Source organism: Vulpes vulpes, chromosome 13, assembly GCF_048418805.1.
Source record: "Vulpes vulpes isolate BD-2025 chromosome 13, VulVul3, whole genome shotgun sequence".
Lineage (NCBI taxonomy): Eukaryota > Metazoa > Chordata > Mammalia > Carnivora > Canidae > Vulpes > Vulpes vulpes.
In genome coordinates this window covers 35,662,618-35,684,894 of record NC_132792.1, presented here as the reverse complement: position 1 = coordinate 35,684,894, position 22,277 = coordinate 35,662,618, and the positions used below count along the sequence as shown (strand labels likewise).

The 22,277-nt window shown below is 33.4% G+C and overlaps 1 protein-coding gene across 24 annotated transcripts in view; it reads left to right on the top strand.

Annotated features, from left to right (window-relative positions):
• The window catches only part of VPS13B (vacuolar protein sorting 13 homolog B), a 727,825-nt gene that overhangs the window by 395,610 nt on the left and 309,938 nt on the right, over nucleotides 1-22,277 (top strand). For 10 of the 24 annotated variants that reach the window (XM_072734208.1, XM_072734207.1, XM_072734206.1 and 7 more), the window contains 5 exons: nucleotides 4,686-4,857; nucleotides 5,371-5,485; nucleotides 8,370-8,511; nucleotides 10,108-10,516; nucleotides 20,408-20,519. In XM_072734208.1, coding sequence (XP_072590309.1) covers nucleotides 4,686-4,857; nucleotides 5,371-5,485; nucleotides 8,370-8,511; nucleotides 10,108-10,516; nucleotides 20,408-20,519 — 950 coding nt within the window. Of the gene's footprint in view, nucleotides 1-4,685; nucleotides 4,858-5,370; nucleotides 5,486-7,777; nucleotides 7,845-8,369; nucleotides 8,512-10,107; nucleotides 10,517-20,407; nucleotides 20,520-22,277 lie in introns of those variants that run through there. The other 14 variants (XM_072734211.1, XM_072734210.1, XM_025994761.2 and 11 more) reach the window with 4 other exon arrangements.

Genomic DNA, 22,277 nt, shown 5'->3' with positions numbered 1-22,277 from the left:
TTTGTTCTCTGTAGTCAAGGGTCTGTTGCTTGGTTTGCCTCCCTCTTTACCCCCTTATGTTCCTTTGTTTCCTAAATTCCCATTTGAGCAAAATCATATAGTATTTTTCTTTTTCTGACTTAACGTCTCTTAGCATAATGCTCTAACTCCATCCATGTTTTTGAAAATGGCAAGATTTCCTTCTTTTCTATGGCTGAATAATATTTCATTGTGTATCTATACCGTATCTTCTTTATCCATTCGTGAGTCAATGGACACTGGGCTCTATCCATAATTTGGCTACTGATAATGCTGCTATAAACACTGGGGTGCATGGACCCTTTGAATTAAATTTTTTTGTTATTTGGGTAAATATGTAGTAGTGTAATTGCTGAATCATAGGGTAGGTTCTGTTTTTCACTTTTTGAAGAACCCATGTACTGTTTTCCACAGTGATTGCACCACTTTGCATTTCCACCAACAGAGCAAGAACATTCCCCTTCTCTACATCTTCACCAATACCTGTTGTTTCTTGTGTTGTTGATTTTAGCCTTGTTGACAGGTACAAGATGATATATCATTAGTTTTGATTTGTATTTCCTTTATTGATGATGAGTGATGTTGAGCATCTTTTCATGTCTGTTGGCCACCTGTATGCCTTCTTTGGAAAATTGTCTGTTCATGTCTTCTGCCCATTTTTAAGGGGATTATTTGGGTTTTTTTAGTGTAAAGTTTTATAATTTTTTTTAAGATTCATTTATTTGAGAGAGAGTAAGAGAGAGCTGGGGAAGGACAGAGGGAGAGAAAGGGAATCTCAAGCTGTCTCTCTGCTGAGTGTGGAGCCTGATGCAGGGCTTAATCCCCCAACCTGAGATCATGACCTGAGCCAAAACCAAGAGTTATACACTTAACCAACTGAGCCATCCAGGTACCCCAAGTTTTGTAATTTCTTTATGGATTTTGGATACTGAACCCTTTATTATCATTTGCAAATATCTTCTCCCAGTCTGTAGATTGCCTTTTAGTTTTTTTATTGTTTTCTTCGCTGTGCAAAAGCTTTTTATTTTGATCAAGTCCTAGTAGTTTATTTTTACTTTGTTTCCCTTGCCTCAAGAGAAGCATCAAGAAAGAAACTGCTACGAGGTCGCCTTATGTTTGTTGTGCTTATTTATATCAATTCTGTATCTGGGAAATTTTTTTATTTCTAATTGATTTTGCATTCAAAAACATTCATAAAAATTTTAAAACATTTATTACTTAAAGTATTGTTTTTCTTGCTGAGTCAGGTCAAATATATCCATTATTTTGGCTATAAAGAATTCACTATAAATGAATCTAGTTTTAAAAAGCGCACTCTTAACAACTGTTTGTATTAAGTAAAAGAGAAGTATTTGTTTATATGATCCTTGGGTGATTTATGTTTTAAACTATGAGTAATTCTTTTTATGTTGACATGTTGATAGGAAGTACCATATTTTTCAGTGAATATCAATCTGGATGGTCATAGAGGGGGAAATAGGAGTAAGAGGCGTAAGTACAAAGCTTAAAAACAGTTCATTTTCCCCACCCTTGCATTGAAATAGTGAGAGCAAAGGTAGTGGAAACCACAGCAGGCCACTTGTTAGTGTTGAGTTAAGTACAAACCATGGTGGAAGTGTTTAGCCCTTTGGGAAGTTCTGTGATTGAACAAGAATGCTGGAGTTATTTTGATAAGGGAGAATAGCAGTGTGGCCAAAACTATGATCATCCCTGAGCTCTGAAGCAGGCCAGGGATGAAGGGCTGCAGTGTTTGCTCTTCCAGATGAACAAAGATAAATTCAGCTATAAAAATAAACTCAATCTTTTGGTCAATTTGCAACAAAATGGTGAAAGAATTGAACTGTATATTTTAGAACTTGGCATAAAGAGATGTGGGAAAATAGTTCAGCATCTCCAATTCTGGCTCAATTTTTGCTATAGATTTGGAAATAGAGCAGAATGCACAAACATATTTAACAACGCCACACCAAATGTTGTAAATCCAAAATGAAAATTGAAACTCTGTGAGGATGGAGAGCAAAAGTCTTTTTCAGGAGTGCTTACTTATTAAATTTGAAGCCACAATTTTCTTAGCATTCCTACTGAATATACTTAATAATAAGAAAAAGCTAGGTCACATTGATTTGGTCACAGCACATAGGTGCTGTTTTCTCTGCAGTTTCCATTCTTGGAACTATGGTATTCTAACTGTTGAAGCATAATTTAATTTATGAATGCTTCTGCTCTAAGAACCTACCCATAAAGAAAGGCATATTGACTACATTATGTTGTCTTTTATTGAATTTAACTTCATAAAATGCATCCTTTCCTGGGATTACTTTGTGCATTTCATTAGATGTTGTTTTACTTTAGGCAGGACCAAAACGCTGAATTTTTGTATACCTTCTCAAATTTTAAGAATTTCAATTATAGCAAAGTTAGGACTACTTATTTTGGAGAAGCATTCATATGAAAATACCATAAACATGGGCTGTTTGGTTTGTTTGGTATAACTGGAACAAGGAATGACTACATTATCTTCAGATTTAAGTCTATAATTTTCTGTCACAGTAAATCATAGGACACTTTTGCTTTGCTGTGCCTGGTGCCTAAGTATTCCAACTATAAGTACTTGTCTATTCTTTTATGAAAATCATCCTCGTTTAGCCTCTCCTTCTGGGTATTCAAGTAAATTAAGTTCTCCTTCTGACTGAGAGGTATTGTAAAATTTATGTCAAGGTAAACACTTCATGTAGGTGGTGATTATACCTGAGTAGATGGCATATCTGTGGTAATGAGAGAAATTTTGGTTTGGTTTTGTGTGAGGTTTTACTCATCATCCTTGCTCTTAACTGCTAAATTAGTGGCTTCTGCTCTGAGAAACTATCCATAGAAAACCATATACTGACCATGTTATGTTATGTTCCTTCTATTGAATTTTAAGGGATGTTTTGTTCTGGCTGTTGACTACTGGTCATGACTCCTTAGCATAGGAAGTGAGGCATTTTGAGGCATTTTGTTTGAGGCATTCAAAGCAACAATGAACTATTAGAAATTGAGGACATATGGCAAAGGAAAATGTGCTGACATTAGAAAGATGACAAAATTAGAAAGGCAAGAAAGTATAGAATACCAAATTTTGCAAGACTATTGAGTGTACAATTCCTAAAGAGTGGTTCAGTTTGATGGTGATAATTAGACCTTCTACTTACGAATTGCTTATATGCAATCACTTTATGTTCATGTTCCTATTTCTTCTTAACAACTCTAAGAGATAAATATCAAAATAACCATTTTACAGAGAAGGAAACAAACTCTGAGAGGTTAAATCACGTGGTTACGGTCTGAAGAAGGCCTTAACCCTAGTGTATGATGCTGCCTACCAGACTGAATTTAAGTATCTATAACTAATGTTTAAAAATATATATACATCTTTAAAACAAATAAGCATGCTATAGGGTATTAGATCAATTCTCAGAGAATATATTTTTGAAGGTTTTAAATGGACAGCAAAGTTGGACTTTTAAAAACCCAAATACTTGGTAGTTTATCCTAAAAGAACAGAATACATGAGTGAGTGATCACTATACCTGTCACCATGTCTTCCTGCATTTGGGGCTGAAGCTATTCAGCTCCACACCAGGATTTCTTTTTCTCCAAACTACTTAACAGCTGCTGAAAAGATTTAACAAAAACAATGATGACCAAATGACCCTTTTACAGAAAGTTTTTTAGTACCAAATGTGGGAACTTGCATATTCATAATTCATTATGTACTTGTTGAATTGAATAAGCCCATGCTCTTTAATTCTAGCCATTTAGCCATATAATCATCTTTAAAAATCTATTGTTGGGGCACCTGGCTGGCTTAGTTGATAGAGCATGTGACTTAATCTCCAGGTTGTGAATTTGAGTCCCATGTTGGGTGTAGAGATAACTTAAAAATTTTTTTTCTTTTAATCTATTGTCAAATCCAACTTTTTATTATCTTCTTATATTAAAATATGTGTGGCATGATAAATGTTCTGTTTCTTAAGCCATGCTAATTATGCCAATCACTTTTCTATGGATATTATAGATTCATACATACTGTATAGCAGCGGTAGACAAACTGTTTCTATAAATGGCTAGAGTGTAAATATTTTAGGTTTTGTGGACTATAGCATCTCTATAGAAACTACTTAATTGCTAAAGAGCAGCCATAGGTAATAAGTAAGTGAATGAATTGGCTGTGATCTAGTAAAACTTTATTTGCAAAAATAGAGAAAGATTTGGCCCTTGGCCATATATAGCTTTGCTTGCAGACCCTACTCTCTAAGGAAATAACCTATGGTACAACCCAAACTTGTTCTGGATCTTATGTACTCTTAGAGGAGACTGGAATGACATATATGGACATCATAACTATAAAACAAAACAAAACAAAACACATGATTAGTATATATTATTAGCATAAGCATTTATATGATTATATGATTATATGATAGTATATATTATTAGCATAAGCATTTATATGATTTAGCATAAGCATTTATATGATAGTATATATTATTAGCATAAGCATTTATATGATTATATGATCATTGTTAGCATTTATGATATTGAAAAGGTATCACTAGTAATTTCAAATTTTAAATAATTTTTTAAGTTATTTTTATTTGTTACACAGTTGTTTTTTTTCATCCCAGGGAGATTCTATACAAGCAGGCGATGATTCACCATTCTCAGATTCTGTTACCTTGGAACAAACTACAAGTAACATTGGTGGATCCAGTGGACGTATTAGTCTGTGGATGCAGTGGGTGCTCCCCAAAATAACTATAAAACTCTTTGCTCCAGATCCTGAAAATAAAAGCACAGGTACAGGGTTACTTTTCTTCTCTACTGGAAAGATAAAATATTAAATACTATTTTTAGAAGAAATAGTAGACTTAGTTTTATTTATCACTGTCATTTAAACATCATTATATCTAACTCAGTTGATTTCTATTAGCAATACTATAATACCTAAATTTTGTCTTTTTATATTAAAATTCATTCTAAAAGCCGTGAGGTAACTTTTTCATTGGTTGTATTGATGCATTTTATCATTGTCATTAAAAGTATTGCAAAGATTCTTGACTAATATCAGATACAGCACTTCAAACATAAATGAATTTCTTCTGTTTTGAAATAGGTATCCTGTCTTAATTGTGAGGCCTCTCTTAATGTTATTTTTCCTTATTATTGTAGGATCTTGTGTGGTTAATGAGAGAAAGTCTCATTTCCTCTGTAGATGTCAAGGATATATATGTGAACATAAAATTGAAAACAGAAGGTTTTAATATTGATTGTGAGGCCCGTGCTGATTTTAATGTTTGCTTCTTATTGCAGAGCTTTGTATGGTCAGTGAACTAGAAGATCTCAGTGCTTCCATAGATGTTCAAGATGTATATACCAAAGTGAAATGTAAAATAGAAAGTTTCAATATTGATCACTATAGAAGCAGGTAAATAATGTATAATAAATATGGGAAGAGCTATACTTTCTTTGAACACAGTCTATATAAGAATATTTATGTTTTAATTTGGATTTTGTTTAAAAATAGCATACTTGTTCCCAGAGAAGATTCTTAACAGATAAATTGATCCGTTTTCCTTGAAATTTATTCATATATGGAACATAACAAAGTTTTGTTTCATAAGATGGCAAATCTGCTCATACATATCCATACTGCCGTATTAAATGTAATAGGCTGCTTTTACAATTTGTTACTTTGTATGTTTGCAAAGACGCTGGAGACATAATTGATGGTTTTGGTTTTTGCTGTATACTCCCTATCCACTCTCCATACTAGTATAATCACAGATTGAAATGGAGTGACATCTCATGGCCCTTGGTACTTGGAGACTTATTTTATCTAACAGTTGATTAATATACATGTGGTGGATATTCCTAGAACCAATTTTTCTTTCCCTAGTAATTTTTTTATGAAAAGTGTGATATAAACAAATATAATTTATATTTAAATTTATGAACAATATAGATTGTGTTAAATATAAATACTGTAATTCTTTAATAAGTAATGGCAGTAAAAAAAGTAAAGTTTTATATATCTTCACAAAGATACATAGCAATTTTGTCCTTTTTCCCAAATAAAAATAATGAATGCTTTCTGTGTTTTTGTTTTGTTCTGTTTCGCTTTAGAATACTAACTACCCTGGAATTTTTTTTTTTTATTGAAATATAATTTACATACCATAAAACTCACACATTTATTTATTTATTTATTTTAAAGATTTTACTTATTTATTCATGAGAGACACAGAGAGAAAGAGAGACAGAGGCACAGGCAAAGGGAGAAGCAGGCTCCATGCAGGGGGCCGAATGTGGGACTCAATCCTGGGACTCCAGGATCTCGCCCTTGCGCTAAAACACTGAGCCACACAGAGATCCCCAAAACTCACACATTTATTTTTTTTTAAACTCACACATTTAAAAAAATATTTTACACAGCATGTTTTCAGTCTCATATTGGTATAGAAACAGCCTTACAGCCTTTTTTTTTTTTTTCTGAATTTATAGTATTCATTCAGCAGTTATTTATTGAATGCTTGCAGAAGCACATGTTCTTCTGCTATGTGGAGTATACTTGGCCCCAAGCTCAAGCTGGTAAATAAACCCTCGTGTACTTGAAAAAAAAAAAAAAAAAAAGCAGCACATGTTCCTGTACCTTTATTGGTACATCAGAGACCCTAAAAACAATATTTTTTTACTTAATAGGTTTCTAACTTACATTGAAAACAGTTGAATTTTTTATTCTTTATCTTATTGCTTATCACATATATTGTATTGGTTATGTCAATGACTATCAAATCTCTCCAGCCAAAAAATTGTGCCGTAATTGTGAAGTTCAAAATATTTTGCTAGCAGGCAGCCCGGGTGGCTCAACGGTTTAGTGCCACCTTCAGCCCAGGGCCTGATCCTGGAGACCCAGGATCGAGTCTCATGTCAGGCTCCCTGCATGGAGCCTGCTTCTCCCTCTGCCTGTGTCTCTGCCCCTCTCTTTCTCTCTCTCTCTCTCTCTCTTTCTCTGTGTCTCTCATGAATAAATAAATAAAATCTTAAAAAAATATATTTTGCTAGCTTTTTATTACAGCCTATTACAATAGTAGTACTTTACAAAGCATATGAGCATATGATAATTGTTATGTTGTAATAACCATGACCTATTTTAATTGATCTTTGATAATGGAATGCTTAGCTCTTTAGGTCCTCCTGAATAACATGTCTCTTTATGAAAGTGATTCTTGTGGGTGATACATGATTATTATGTTATAGTTGAAATCATTTCCTGATGATGTGAATATTATAATGTATGTTCTATATCATCAGTGACTTTACTACTAAATTTATCTAAGTTTTAAATATTTGTTCATTCACTTAAGTCAAAATATTTATTGAGTGTGTATTATGTATACTATGCTAAGCACTGAGGATATAGTGTTTGAGAAAAATAGACAAAAATTATGCCCTTATGGGCCTGCTAGTCTCATGGGTAAAATAGAAATAAATAACCAATCAATAAGTATACAGTTTACCATGAAGACAAATGCTTCTATGCAAAATTATCAGGATGTGGTGCTAATATAAATAGTTCGATTACATTGTCAGATCCATGTTTTATTATAGTTCAGTGTAGTGTTGTTTACATAATAACCTTTTGAAATAGTTATAAATGCTCAATTTTTTAACTCAGAAAAATGGAAGAGAACAGATAAGGTGAACTTATGTTTTCCAGGCCAGGGGAAGGTTGGCAGTCAGGACATTTTGAAGGAGTATTTCTACAGTGCAAAGAAAAACCTGTGGTGAGACTCATTTAGTAATTATGATTTTTTGAAAATATATCATAAACTGTTTATCTTTGTTCTGTCATGCAATAGGACTAATGCTTACAAGAATTAGAGCTCAGAGTAAATTCTTTTTGACTTGTTCTTTCAAAATTACATTATAAAATAAAACTATTCCTTAAAGCTGCTTGTGTTTTGTAACCATTTTCCTATTATAGGTATTAGCAAATTTTTCAAACAGCAAAGGTAGGATTGCTTTTATTAAAATATTTTATCATGAATGTATTATTATGTTGACTTCTTAGTTCTTTTTATTCATAAATGAATTCATGTTGGATTATCCTTTATCATAGACTAAAAGTAGTAACTTTACACTAAAAGCAATTATTTTTCATTTACTTCCATTAACAATGCTTTTGCAGAAGATGGTCCAGACAGGCCTATGCAAACTTGAGCAAAAATTAAAACTATCCAGATATTTTTGCTTATGGCTTTTATTGCTTTTTGTCTTTCACCTTCTTTGCTCCTGTCCATCACCTCAAGCTTTGGGGAAGAGTGTTGGTCTCTGGGGCAATGTGGAGGTGTCTTCCTTTCCTGTACTGACAAGCTGAACAGACGCACCTTGTTGGTTCGACCCATCAGCAAGCAGGACCCTTTCAGTAATTGCTCTGGCTTCTTTCCTTCTGTAAGAAATCATTTTAAAATTATGCTACAGAACTCCCACTAACAGGAATCCAGAGAAGGAATTGAAACTATCCATAGTGTCAACTCTTGATTTTCATCTTCCTCTGTATCATCTACTTTGTCAATGAACTCTACTGTACTTTTAAATCATAGGCTATTTTCCACTACAATCTAATTTGTTTCTGGGTTACTTACATATCCTGTTTTCATTCTGGATTCATAATTACAGCCTAATTTTACCATCAGCAAAAGGAAAGTGTAGGACTTTAAGTATATAATGTTTTTTAAATTGTGCATGTTTTGAATGATCAAGAGTTGACCAAATTGCCTTGTCATTTCCTTTATGATTCTTACTTAGATTGCTTTTCTTCCCCTTTTCTATTATGCCATTTCCTTCTCACAACTAATTCAAAGTACCTTACTTGGCGACCTCTTGAAACTGGACAAGGCTGTATGCCTGTCATTGACCAAGTAGAAGATGAATACTAGACTGTACACCAGCTTCACTAGTGCTAACACGGGCCCGAGCACATTGCTGCTTTACTAAGTCTCACTTTTTTTACTGTTGTTCTTCTTCCTCAGTTTACTTCCTCTCTTGACATCACACGTTGAACCCTAATAACTTAAAAACTTTATCAGGACGTGGGACGAGAGGTTGAAAATGTGGAGTATAACAACTTTAACTTTATGTCGAGTAATTTGCAAAATAGGATTTTATGTACATTAATTGGTTCAGGAAAACTTTTTTCAAGAGCTGTCCTTTTCATTTTTGACAAATACAAAGTATGCATTTTATTTCACTCTTAAAAGTATGCTGTTTTACTATAATTTCTTTATAGTGTATAATTTGAATATAAATTGGACAAGTCTTGTCAAATATTGATGTTATAATTTTTACTGTCAAATGTTCTCTGCATATTAATATAGCATTAAATCCAAGGAATATGAATTTGAGTTCTATGAGAGTTGATAGTGAGGTTTTGTAAATATAATAGCCAGTGAAAATAAGCAGGTTCTAAAATACATGTTTTATTTTTGTGTTATGTTACTGTTCCCTTAAACATGCATTAAATGATTGGTTTAGTTATCAAAGCATGGTATCAATGGGGCTCTTTTTATGGGCTCTGTCATCATATAAATTAGCTAGATTAATGAAAAACTGCTCTCATAAATGTTAGGTTAAGGGAAGTCAATTATCTTTTCTATTCAGGTTATTGATTACAAATGGAAATAGGTAACACAGTTATTTCAGTTTCATCTGCAAAAACAACCTCTCTGTGACCCATGTTATAACAGCATACTGGTACTTCTTGATAATTCTTCATTGAAAGTACCAGTAGAAATCATAGACGCAAACACAACAAGTTTAATTGCTTCTCAAGATCTAGAACTTGAATTCAGGATTCCTAATTTTCAGTTCAGTCATCCTAAGTCTTAGATGGTTTTTCCCATCTGTGGAATTGATCGGTAACGTGCTCATCAAGGGATGTAGACATAATAAAAGGCTATAATACCAACTGAGATTATTTGCTGCTTTCAAATAATTTTTTTTCTTTTTTAATGAAGTATATATTGTGATTTCCTTTTTCTGGAACAGACAACAGCAAAACTTCTAGATGGCTCTCATCAGCAGCATGGATTTCTTTCTTTGACATATACAAAAGCTGTAACAAAAAATGTCCGCCACAAGTTAACATCAAGAAATGAGCGAAGAAGTTTGCATAAGCTATCTGAAGGTTTAACGGATGGTTCCCCTCATTTTCTTCATGAAATTCTTCTTTCAGCACAAGCTTTTGATATTGTCCTTTGTTTTCCTTTGCTTAATGCCATTGCAAGTATATTTCAAGCAAAACTACCAAGGACCCAAAAAGAGAAAAGAAAATCTCCTGGTCAACCTATGAGAAGCCATACATTGACTTCACGCAGTTTACCTTTGATTTATATCAACACAAGTGTAATTAGAATTTTTGTTCCGAAAACAGAAGAAATGCAGCCAAGTATTGAAGGTATTGTCTTCAGATTTTTTTTTTTGGACTATTTTACATAACTTCCACTTAGGGAGTTTAATTTTCTATTTTTTTTAAATATGATTGGTTGATTGGTGGTTGTAGTTTGCACTTTGGTGTGTTTCAAAAAAAGTAAATATGTTATAGTCATTCTACAACTAAATCTTTAGGATATAAGTCAGAATATTGAGTATGTTTCTGACTCAATTACTAGAATAAGAAATAGATTTTTTTGTCAGGGCTTTTGCTAGTAAAGTTTATGCTTACTGTCATTTGTTTAATTAAACTCAGATGTTAGGTTCTATACCTAAGACAACTAGCAATTAGTTTTAAAAAAAAAATAGCCAACACCCCTAGCCTCCTGTGGCTTCTTCTAGGCTTCTTAGTGCAGATTATTTTAGGTTTTAAAATAAAGTGAATTTATAATTCCACTGCTCCCACTCATGAGAGGAACTTTTAAAATTTTAGTTTCCTCCATGCTATAAAACATATATAGAACTTTATGGAATTTGAGTGAAATTACAGTAGAATGGTTCACATGGTATGAACCTTGGAGTTAGAGAGACCTGAGTTCAAATCCCAGATATACTATTTATGAAGTACAAACTCTTGAGCAAGTTAATCTGAGTTCCTATGTATAAAATGTTAATAGTAGTTAACTTGATAGTAGACCTTACTCTTCAACAATGACTCCACAAATAGTGTCACTTGCATAGCAAGCTCTCAGTACATGAGAGCTGAATCAGAAGGTATGCCCTTTCTATCAAAGTAGAATATCTGGAAATCCCACATTTCACTACTGCCAAAATGTAGTCATGTGGCTATACCCTATTGCAGGAGAGGCTGAGAAACAGTATTTCCCGAGTGGTAGGTGCTCTGCTCATAAATTAAGGCCTTGTGATGTTGAGAAAGAAGAGAGAATAGTATTTGAGGGATAAGTAATAGCCTCTGCACATGAAAACAGTAGAGCCTTTTTTCCTTTTAGTTATGATGAGAAGGAGGAAGAACTTGAATGATCAGTGATAGTAAATAAAGAAAAGCACCTAGTTTCATTCTCTTCTTGGAGTCTAGTCTGTCTCTTGTTCTGTTTCCTAAACCCAAATCTTAGAGAAGTTACTCTGCCTAACATTATAAATAATTAAGTCTTATTCAAAGTAATGGTTCTTTTAAAAAAAATTTTTCTATAGATAAAAAATGTATCTGCTTTATAGTTCTTAATTGCCAAGACATCTAGAGATAAATTCAGTGTATTATACCTAATGGATTTTAATATACTAGTTCCTATTTTTTCCTTCTGATTTTTGCTAAGAACTATCGTAAAATTGATTGCTTTGAGATAAATTAGTACTCTCTGCATCACTACATTCTGACAGCACTATAGAGTTGTTTTCATTTGTTCAGGTAGTTTGTAGAAACACATGAAATGTAAAGAATAAAGTCTTGACTTAGTCTTCGCTGAGCAATTAAATTATAAGTGATCTAAGAGGAAACCGCTAACCAGAAAAGCTGCATATTCTTTACAGAGACACTGACCTCTATACTTTTTTTCCTTATTATTTCCTTTATTATGTGAGTACCTAATGAATTCTTAGATAATACAATTTATATTAAAGTTACATAGGTTAAAAAAAAACTACATTTTTTAAAAAGATTTACTTATTTATTTGAGAGAGCAGGAGACTGCACATACCTGTGGGTGGAGGGGCAGAGGGAGAGACAGAATCTCAAGCAGTCTCTCTGCTGAGTGTGGAGCCTGACTCAGGGCTCCATTCCACAACCCCTAAGATCTTGACCTGAGCCAAAACCAAGAGTCGATGCTTAACCAACTGAGCCACCCAGGAGCTCCAAAATGAAACCTGCGTTTTTAAACAATACAGCTCTCTGAGAACTAGTTTGAGTGTCATAATGACATTTTCTCATAACTGTACAAGAAGAGAACAAACATAAAAGGTCATGGAGATTTTCAAACCATCTTTTTGACTTTTCAGCTGAGAGTAGGGGAAAACACTATGGAAGCAGAAGTAGTTTGGCTTCATTATTAGAGGAAACATGATTATTTTGGTAGAGGAATTTAAGGTAGTCCATTACAACTCAAAAATATCATATTATGGTATCTATAACTTTTTCCATTAAAATAAAATGGCAGAAAATTTGTATCAATATAAAAATAAGTTCTAAATTTTTTTTAACAATTAAGGACTTAAAAAAAAAACAATTAAGGACTTTTATCTACAGATATCTTTTTGGTTAGTATAAAACCATTTATTGGGACGCCTGGGTGGCTCAGTGGTTGAGTATCTGCCTTTGGCTCAGGGCGTGATCCTGGAGACCCGGGATCAAGTCCCACATCGGGCTCCCTACATGGAGCCTGCTTCTCCTTCTGCCTGTGTCTCTGCCTTTCTCTCTCTCTCTCTCTCTCTCTCTCTGTGTCTATTATGAATAAATAAATAAAATCTTTAAAAAAAAGCATTGATTTTCCTAGCCAGAGTGAGTTTCTGTAACTTCACTTAAAACAAGATATGTTAGTAAGCTTTTGTGATGTCCTGAAAACTGTTTGTTTTTGTTTGTTTGTTTGTTTTTTAATAAATTAATTTTTTATTGGTGTTCAATTTACCAACATACAGAATAATACCCAGTGCTCATCCCGTCAAGTGTCCCCCTCAGTGCCCGTCACCCACTCACCCCCACCCCCCACCCTCCTCCCCTTCCACCACCCCTAGTTCATTTCCCAGAGTTAGGAGTCTTTATGTTTTGTCTCCCTCTCTGATATTTCCCACTCATTTTCTCTCCTTTCCCCTTTATTCCCTTTCACTATTTTTTATATTCCCCAAATGAATGAGACCATATAATGTTTCTCCTTCTCCGATTGAGTTATTCACTCAGCATAATACCCTCCAGTTCCATCCACGTTGAAGCAAATGGTGGGTATTTGTCGTTTCTGATGGCTGAGTAATATTCCATTGTATACATAAACCACATCTTTTTTATCCATTCATCTGAAAACTCTTTGTATTGTATATTTAATGTTTCCATTCGATAACTTTCTAATTATTTTCATTGGAATGTAAACAGTTGGTAAGACCAAAACTTTATTGAAAGCTAAGCAAAATAGTTTTATAGGAAATGAAAAGTTAGGAAGAGGTGGAGAGAAATACAGAAGGAGGGCTTATGTAAAAACACTGGGAAAGGTCATGCACAGATGAGGAAGCAGAGCAGCCTATGTGACTGTGATGCTTTAGTACTGATGTATAAGTGTTCAGAAATTACAAATAACTCTCCAATTATAGGACCAAACTGCTCTCTAAATAGTAATTGCATGTTAACTAATCCGAAGTTGAATCCTTTTCCCTCTAATATCCCTAATGTTATTTTAATTTAAGGTTTCACACCTTAAATTTCAAATCAAAAAATATCAATATTGATCACAGATAAAAAGAAAATAAACAAAATTGCATGTTTTATCTCCAATTTAAGTTTTGAAATTGGGCCTAGAATATAAAGCAGTAGCAGTATGCTGCTTTCTCAAGATAATGGCAGTCTGGCTAAGACTTTTTAAATAGATGTTCAATAGTGTTTATAATGGTAAATCTTCCAGAATCAGACATAGCTGTTCCTCAATGTGCACATTTGATTTGCATTCAACTTTTGATTATTCGTGGTAAAATATCTGTTTGATGTACTGGGAATGATCTGGGATGTCTTTGATTGCTACTTGTTAATACAGGGGACATTTTCACAGTGAATTGTTCTTTTATTTCAGTTTAGATGTACATTCTAGAGCTCCTTTGAATAAAATTTTTGTTAACAATATATGTGAGAGAAATTTACATGACAAACTTAATTTCATCATCCATGTCAGTGTCATGGCCCTTAGGTGGTCATCACTAGGAGGATTTTATTTATAGTGTTAAATGTTTCTTCTTAAGACAGCTGTTACCTGTAAAATGTAAATTATCTTGATCATTGAATTAGAAAGGGTTTTTTTTTTTTAATTGTGGTACATTGACAGTGTTTTACAACCATAACCACTATTTCCAAAATGTTTTCATCATCGCAAATAAACTCTGTTTCCATTGAGCAATAACTCTCCCAACCCTTGGTAACCTCCGGTTTACTCTCTGTCTCTATGAATTTGCCTGTTTTGGGTATTTCATGTAAGTGGAATCATAAATATTTGGCTTATTTCATTTAGCATGATGTTTCTGAGGTCCATCCATATTGTAGAATGTATCAAAACTTCATCTTTACAGCTGGATAATATACATTTTATGGATGTGCCACTTTTTATTAATTTATATCTATCAGATGCCTGGGTTGTTTCCATCTTCGAGTTGGCTATTAGTGGGTAATGCTGCCATGAACACAAGTATTTGTTGGAATCCATTTTCACTTCTTGTGGATATGTACATAGGAATGGAATTGCTGGATCATATGGTAATTCTGTATTAGAATTCTTTGTTTTTAAGAAACCTCTGGTCTATTTGGACACCTTTTTGACTAAGGCAGGGTTTGTGGTATTTTTGGAACAATAATGTGCAGGCATAACTGAGCCACTAAGAGGGCTCACTCTTAGTAAGGATGGGAGCATGTGAACACTGAGTACCTGAGCACCTGTGTAGTGAGGCAGAGATCAGAAGCTCAGTAGTTAACACTAGCTTCATGTTTCTGTCATACACAGCAGTGGTTCATAGAAACAGATTCTCTGCTTCACTGATTTGTGCACATGTCAGAAGGACTAAAAACCTAGCTATCTGAGAAAAGGGAGGGAAAACAGCTTTATTTCTTTATTTCTTTTGCACTTTTGTCCTGTTTGTGTGGTGTTTTTTGGCTTAGTGTGTTAAATTAAAAGTTTGAAATTTGCCATTCAGCTTCTGTAACTAGAAAAATCCCCAATTGATTGTAATTGCAAAAATATTTCCAGACTTCTGCTTATTTTTAAATTTCTCTCTTTTTTTGGTGGTGCTTGTGGTGGGATTTTTAAGGTATAATTTCAAAATTCAGATAACTAAGTAGTTCCTAAGCAATAACCTTGAATAAGAGCATACAGAAGAGGGTGCATGTTGTTATGGCCATTTTGGAAAAGAGAGCCACTTTTCTCTGTGAACTTGTGGTAATTTTAATTCTCTGCTTATATAAACTTTTTGCAATAAACACCTTTTTAGTGGCATTTTTTCATGACCGGTGAGAATGCATATAAATAAATTTCTAGCAAAAGGATCAAAGGGCATGTACCTTTAAAATTAGTTAAGGGATGTGAAATGTCAAGTTGCCCTTCTAAATAGCTGCACTAGTTTCCTGTTTCCTTAGCCTCATCCTAACAGAGTTTTCAGGTTTTTGTCAGGCTCATTAATGAAAAGTACACTCTTTTTCTAAATAGTTGCTCATCTTTTCTGTATCACTTAATAAGAGCTCTTTGTGTATTGTCTTTTGTCTGGCCTACATTGCATTGCATACATCTGTTTTCTTTTGTTCCTTTTTTTTCCCCTCAGCTTCTGTATCTATGTCTATAGGTATATCTATATTTATATCTACATGTATATATCTTTACTTGTACCTCTATAGTTAACCCTTGAACAATGTAGAGGTTGGGGGCACTAACCCTCCCACCCTCACAGTTGAAAATCCATGTATAATGTGTGACTTCCCAAAAACTTTTAACTACTAATTGCTTAGTAATTACCAATAATATAAACAGTGAGTTAACACATATTTTGTATATGTATTATATGCAGTATTCTTAGAGTAATATCTTCCTCTTTACTGTTTTTCAGTATTTCTAGGTTGTACAGTTAGTTCCAAATTGTTGCAAATCTCCAGTTTTTTCCAGTATATTTACTTTTAAAAAATCTACATACAAATGGACCCAGCAGTTCAAATGCATGTTGTTCAAGGGTCAGCTGTACTTATTTATATATCTATACTATCTCTGGAAAAGTAATAAATTTCCAGAACATGTGCCTGTCTGTAAAATACAGTTTTAAAAACGGATGCCAAAAGTTCAAAGATTTTGGCACATTCTATTAGATTTTTTTGACACTTTATCTTTCAGAGTTCCTACTCTTAATTCAAATGATCATAATTCAACCATGAAAAAATTTTCAATGCAGTAAAATGCACATAACATAAAATTCACCATTTAGTCATTTTAAAGTATAGACAAACTTTTAAATGTATATTTTATTTGGAAGATTGAATGTTTTCATTTAATACATTTTAAAAGATATAATGTGGGGGCACGTGGGTGGCTCAGTTGGTTAAGTGTCAGCCTTCGGCTTAGGTCATGATCCTGGCTCCTGGGATTGAGACCCACATTTGGCTCCTAGCTCAGCTGGGAGCCTGCTTCTCCCTCTCCCTCTGCTGGTGCTCTCTCTCTCAAATTAATAAATAAAATCTTTAAAAAAAATAAAAGCTATAATCTGATTAAGGAAAACATGATTGAAGCAGCAATTACATTAGAAATAAATATGATTACTTAACATGACTCCAGTAAAATCTAGTAACAGTCAAGAGCATATTCATTTTACTCCAGAAAGGTGTTACTTGAATAATATTTGTATCAGATTGAAGTATATGTATAAATATGTTTTAATAAGTGTGATAGCATAGCTAATGCTGCTAAGTCTATCCTTCTCAGCAAAGCTATGTTATAAATGATATCTCCAAGCAGTATGTTCCTGGAGATCAGAGTTAATCAGCAAAATAGATGCAAGTATATTTCCCACTAATAAACAGGACATTCACAAAGTTACACTTTTTTTAACCTTCTTTCTGTCTTCAATTGCAAATATGGCAGTAACTGCTAAAACCTTTTATTGATAGCTTTGTGTAAGGTTGTCACTACAGTTATGACTTTCTAAAAGTATAACATTGCACAGTGACAAGTTCAAATACTCTTAAGACTTTAGATGTTTTACTGTGTCATTTTATTTCTTGTTGAAGTTAAGAAAATTATAAGCAACAATCTAATGTTATCTGATAATTGCAGGAAAATTTGGTTCTTTAAAGCTTTTTGGTTTTTACTTAAGCTCATGCTTTCAGATTTGTTCATAACATTTTCATTTTCAATAACACTCTCTTGCCCCAAGAAAAGATAAAATTTTTTGGATTTACATTTAACATTACATTAAATGTAAAAGCTTTTTTTAATAGTTCATGTGTAAAATCAGTTAATAATAAGAAAAATATATTTAACATTCTAATATTGTATTTAAATAATTTTGAAAGTCTGGTTTTCAAATTGAATATTGTATGCATTGTATATAATCATTATCAAGATCCTGAATCTACAAGTGTCTGACTTCCAGTTTAAGCTATTTATTTCAGAATAGAGGACTGTTTTTTGGATCTAGTATGAGTCTTCTAGAGTAAGTAGTTCTGCATGAGGCAAAAAAATTTGTCTGAGTTTTTAAGCAAAGTAGGAAGGCATTCATTTTCATGTTGAAAATGCATCTAGAGGGAACATTTCCTCATATAGTCCAACTATTGAATGCAAGTGAAATAAACCAAAAAAGGGAAGCTCATTTTTTTCTAATTATAAGGTAAGTAAAAAATTGAATAAAGGCATTTTTTGGTATATATACATATTTTTATTATTTTTTCTTATATCTTAATGGTAGATTTTGATAAGCTAAATACTTTCTATAATAAAATTGGTTATTTTTAGTTAGATTGTGAATTATCTGCATTAAGTGCTTTTTTATTATTATAACTTTATAGTCAGTATAATCTAGTGAGAACACTTTTGGCTCTAACAGAAACAGAATTCTGTTCTTGGATCAGGCTTTGTATGTAACACCAAGTACGTCATTTTTCTTCCATATGTACCTCATTTACTGCAGTGTTTCTATTACATTTTAGACTTTCATATGGTGGGTAGTATCTGTAGCCTGGAAGAACAGTTAGCAAGTACACTAATTGCACTTTTGTGGTATGGTCCATTCTCCAGGCTTACTATTTATTGATTTAATTGATGCCTGCTGCTTAATCAGAGGTTTTACCCACATGGAACTGTTTGATAAGCTTGGCATAAAATGCAAGATCTGTGAAATGTAAACAGTGTTCATAGTATAAGGACCTATAATCAAGCCAGACCTCTAGTCATGTGAAAATAGTACAGCTGCATGAGAAGTAATTTCTATTTGATCTTTTTTTTTGCTGTGGATATTTAAAAGTACTATCTTTATTGTAGCATCCACTTACTAATATTTAGTATGGTAACTCATCTCTTTTTTCCTCCTCCTTCTGTCCTTCTGACCCCCCACATCCCAGCTGTTTTGCCACTCCCTTTATGTACGTCTTATTCTGGTTCCTTCTTTTCCTCAGTATCTTTCTTCTAACGTTTTCTGATTTTCTTAATTTTGACTTTCTTTTGTAGACTAATCTAAATCAGACCATATTGAGTATACTGCTGAAGCAGATGGAAATAATCTCTTAGCTTTTGCATTCTTTGGGCACCACAGTTTGCGAAATATGGATTGTATGCCTTTGTAGGCATGTTCTGTTCAGGATATTCTGAAATATGGATTGTATGCCTTTGTAGGCATGTTCTGTTCAGGATATTCCGAACCTTTTCTGTTCCATTTGTGGTGGATGATAGTTTCTTGAGAGAAATTATCAGTTTTAGTATGCGTTTTCTTCAAAATCTAGAAAGTTGTATATTGTTAGCAATTTTAAACATTTTTTTTTAAATTTAAACAGTTTTTAAACAGCTACTACACTGAGATCATCTGTTGAAGAAGAGGAAGTAGAATTCAGTATAAATTAATGAGGCCATGAAGAACCCCTATCCATTTCAGATATTTTTAAAATTTTTTATTTATTTATGATAGTCACAGAAAGAGAGAGAGGCAGAGACACAGGCAGAGGGAGAAGCAGGCTCCATGCACCGGGAGCCCGATGTGGGATTCGATCCCGGGTCTCCAGGATCGCGCCCTGGGCCAAAGGCAGGCGCCAAACCGCTGCGCCACCCAGGGATCCCCCCCTATCCATTTCAAATAGTTCTTAGAAGAGACATTAAATTGGCCAGTGATTTATAGAAAAATTGTTGAATTTTATAAGAACATGTTAAAATAGGCCTTTACTCAGTACATACAAAGGATCAGAATTTATATATATATATCATAAATATATATATATGTATTTTAACTTTTTACTATTTTTGAGATTACTTACCTTAGTGATAGATTCCATTAGGAGGTAGAACTTTTACATAGCTGTGAAATTACTATTTCTCAAGCAATTTCACAGTAGAATTACTAAAATTAAAAAATGCCTAGAAAACAAGTTGAAATGTACATGTATAGTAAATGATTCCTTGGCTTTTTCTTTCTTCACAAACAGCCATTGTGTTTCCTTTGGGTCTTCTGACACGTTATAGTTTAAAGTGATGTTACTGTGTGTGCGCATGTGTATGTATATATTATATTTATTATCTATTATGTAAATTTAAATGGCTTTGAGAATCTATTCCTGACTTTGTGGTAATATTTAATATATTTGTAAACAGTAATATATTTGTACACAGCAATGCAGCATTAAAAATCCCAGAGCTGACAGTCACTTGGGAGAAAAATATAGTAGTCTAAGATTATGAAATTTGATAAATATGACTACTTTAGCATTATATATATTTAGTTCATGTGTTTTAATGTTGGGATGGAGTTTTTTTTCTAGTTTCCATTTGTGGGTAACAGAAAACTGTTTAATGGGATATAAAGGAAATAGTTTTAAAACACATCAAATATTTTTATTTTTAACATAATTTTTTCCTTGTCCTCATGTGTTGGTTTTCATTTTAATGAGTATCTATCCATTATTCAAAGATTTCTCCTTATACAGTAAGTTACACACAGACCCACTATATACTTCATGAGTCTATTTCTTTTGTCACAGTTAATCAGGCAGTAAAAGAAGACACCATGGTTTTGAAGATTGGCTCTGTTGCTATGGCTCCCCAAGCGGACAATCCTCTTGGCAGATCTGTCCTCAGGAAAGACATTTACCAGTAAGTTTATTTTCTTACATTCAATCTTGCAACAATTTCATCCTGCAAAGAAGTACACTGATCAATAAAACTTGCTTAGTGTGGCCTGTAGAAATACTTTTCATTCGGGATCTTTTGATATTTAAAACCAGGTTTTTCTGATTTCCTTCAGTTGTGGGTTTTTAAATTCATTCAGACAAATCAAGTATTTCTGTGAAGTGTTGATGAATAACAGAATGTAAGTACCAAGTGACCATAAAACTGAAGAAGCGCAGTTTGGAAAATTTTAGCAGACTTTAAATTTGACGAAATCTCTATAATCACATAAGAAAATGAGGTTCTCTCTCGAGCTACCATATCCTGCTGTAGTCATGTTGAATCAAATTTCTTAATTTAACTATAAGCCATTATTTAGAATGTAAGACTGTGGATGTCCATATGGATCAAAGCTGTAAAGAAAAGCAAACTTCTAAGGAGAAATTTCACAGTAAACACTTTCTGTGAAAATGCCATGCTCTGGATTTTGTCACTGAGTATTTGCAAACCACACCAAGCATATATGGACAACTAAACTAGTGAACATATGTAATCAACATAATAAAAATAATACATCATTCGTACTGAAGTTGGCACTGTTGCCAGACATAAAAGTACAGTTGCAAATAATACCAAGTGAGAAAAATCACAGAAATACAGATGTACTAGTGTCTTATGCATCCTGCTGGTCTGCTTCTCAGATGAGGTAGTATCATTCTTTGAAAAATAAATTCCTACTGTTCTCTGATAAATGTTACTGTTAGGAAAGATTCTGATTTTTGTAATGTACTTACCACCTAGAGGCTGACAGCTATTTTTACTTTAAGAGGGGTCCTAGGGATTTTATTTTCTCAAATTTTTCTATTATTTGATTTTTCTAGTTTTGAAAAGTTGATTATTTTTTCTTTTGAATTATATATCATGTTCTCTTTCCTGTGTTTTTGTTGGTAGTTGATAGTATTCATCCTTTAAGTAAGTTTTGTTTGTTTGTTTGTTTTTGCTAGTTTATGTAGCGTCTCAGGATGTGTTTATGTAGAGTCTCGGGATGTGAGAACTGAAGGAAGCCTTAGGAATTTTCTAATCCCACTGCCTTCTTTTATATATTAGGAAAGTGAGGATCCAGAAGAATAGTTGTCTCTAGTCAAGTAATGAATAGAGACAAGACCACAAATCATACCTTTTTACTCTCTTTAGGATCTAGAGAAAAGATTACAGTAGAATTCTTTCTGGGTGAAAATAATTTAATTTTCCAACATTTGAAAATTATTTCAGATATATTTGTCTTTTCTACCTCATTTGTCTACCACTTCAGAAGTAAGTGGTCCTCAAAGAGGGTCCTGCTTTACTTTTGGTGAAAGAAATATGACTTATCTTAAAACTTCCTATCACCATCAATAAGATGAATCCCTGGGGACCTGGGTGGCTCAGTTAGTTAAGCATCTGCCTTCAGCTCAGCTCATGATCCTGGGCTCCTGGAATCAAGCACCACATCGGGCTCCTTGCTAAGCAAGGAGTCTGCTTCTCCTCCCTCTCCCTCTGTTCCCCCCATTCCCTCCCGCCACGCCTGTGCTCGCTCGCTCTCTCTCTCAAATAAGTAAATAAAATCTTTAAAAAATAATAAAAATAAATAAAGTGAACCCCTAAGATACTTACTTTCTTCCTCTACCCTCTCCACTTGCTGGCTTCTTGGCAGTCATTTTGTGGCGATGTGGCTTTCCTATGTTTGTTTGTCACTACACTCTT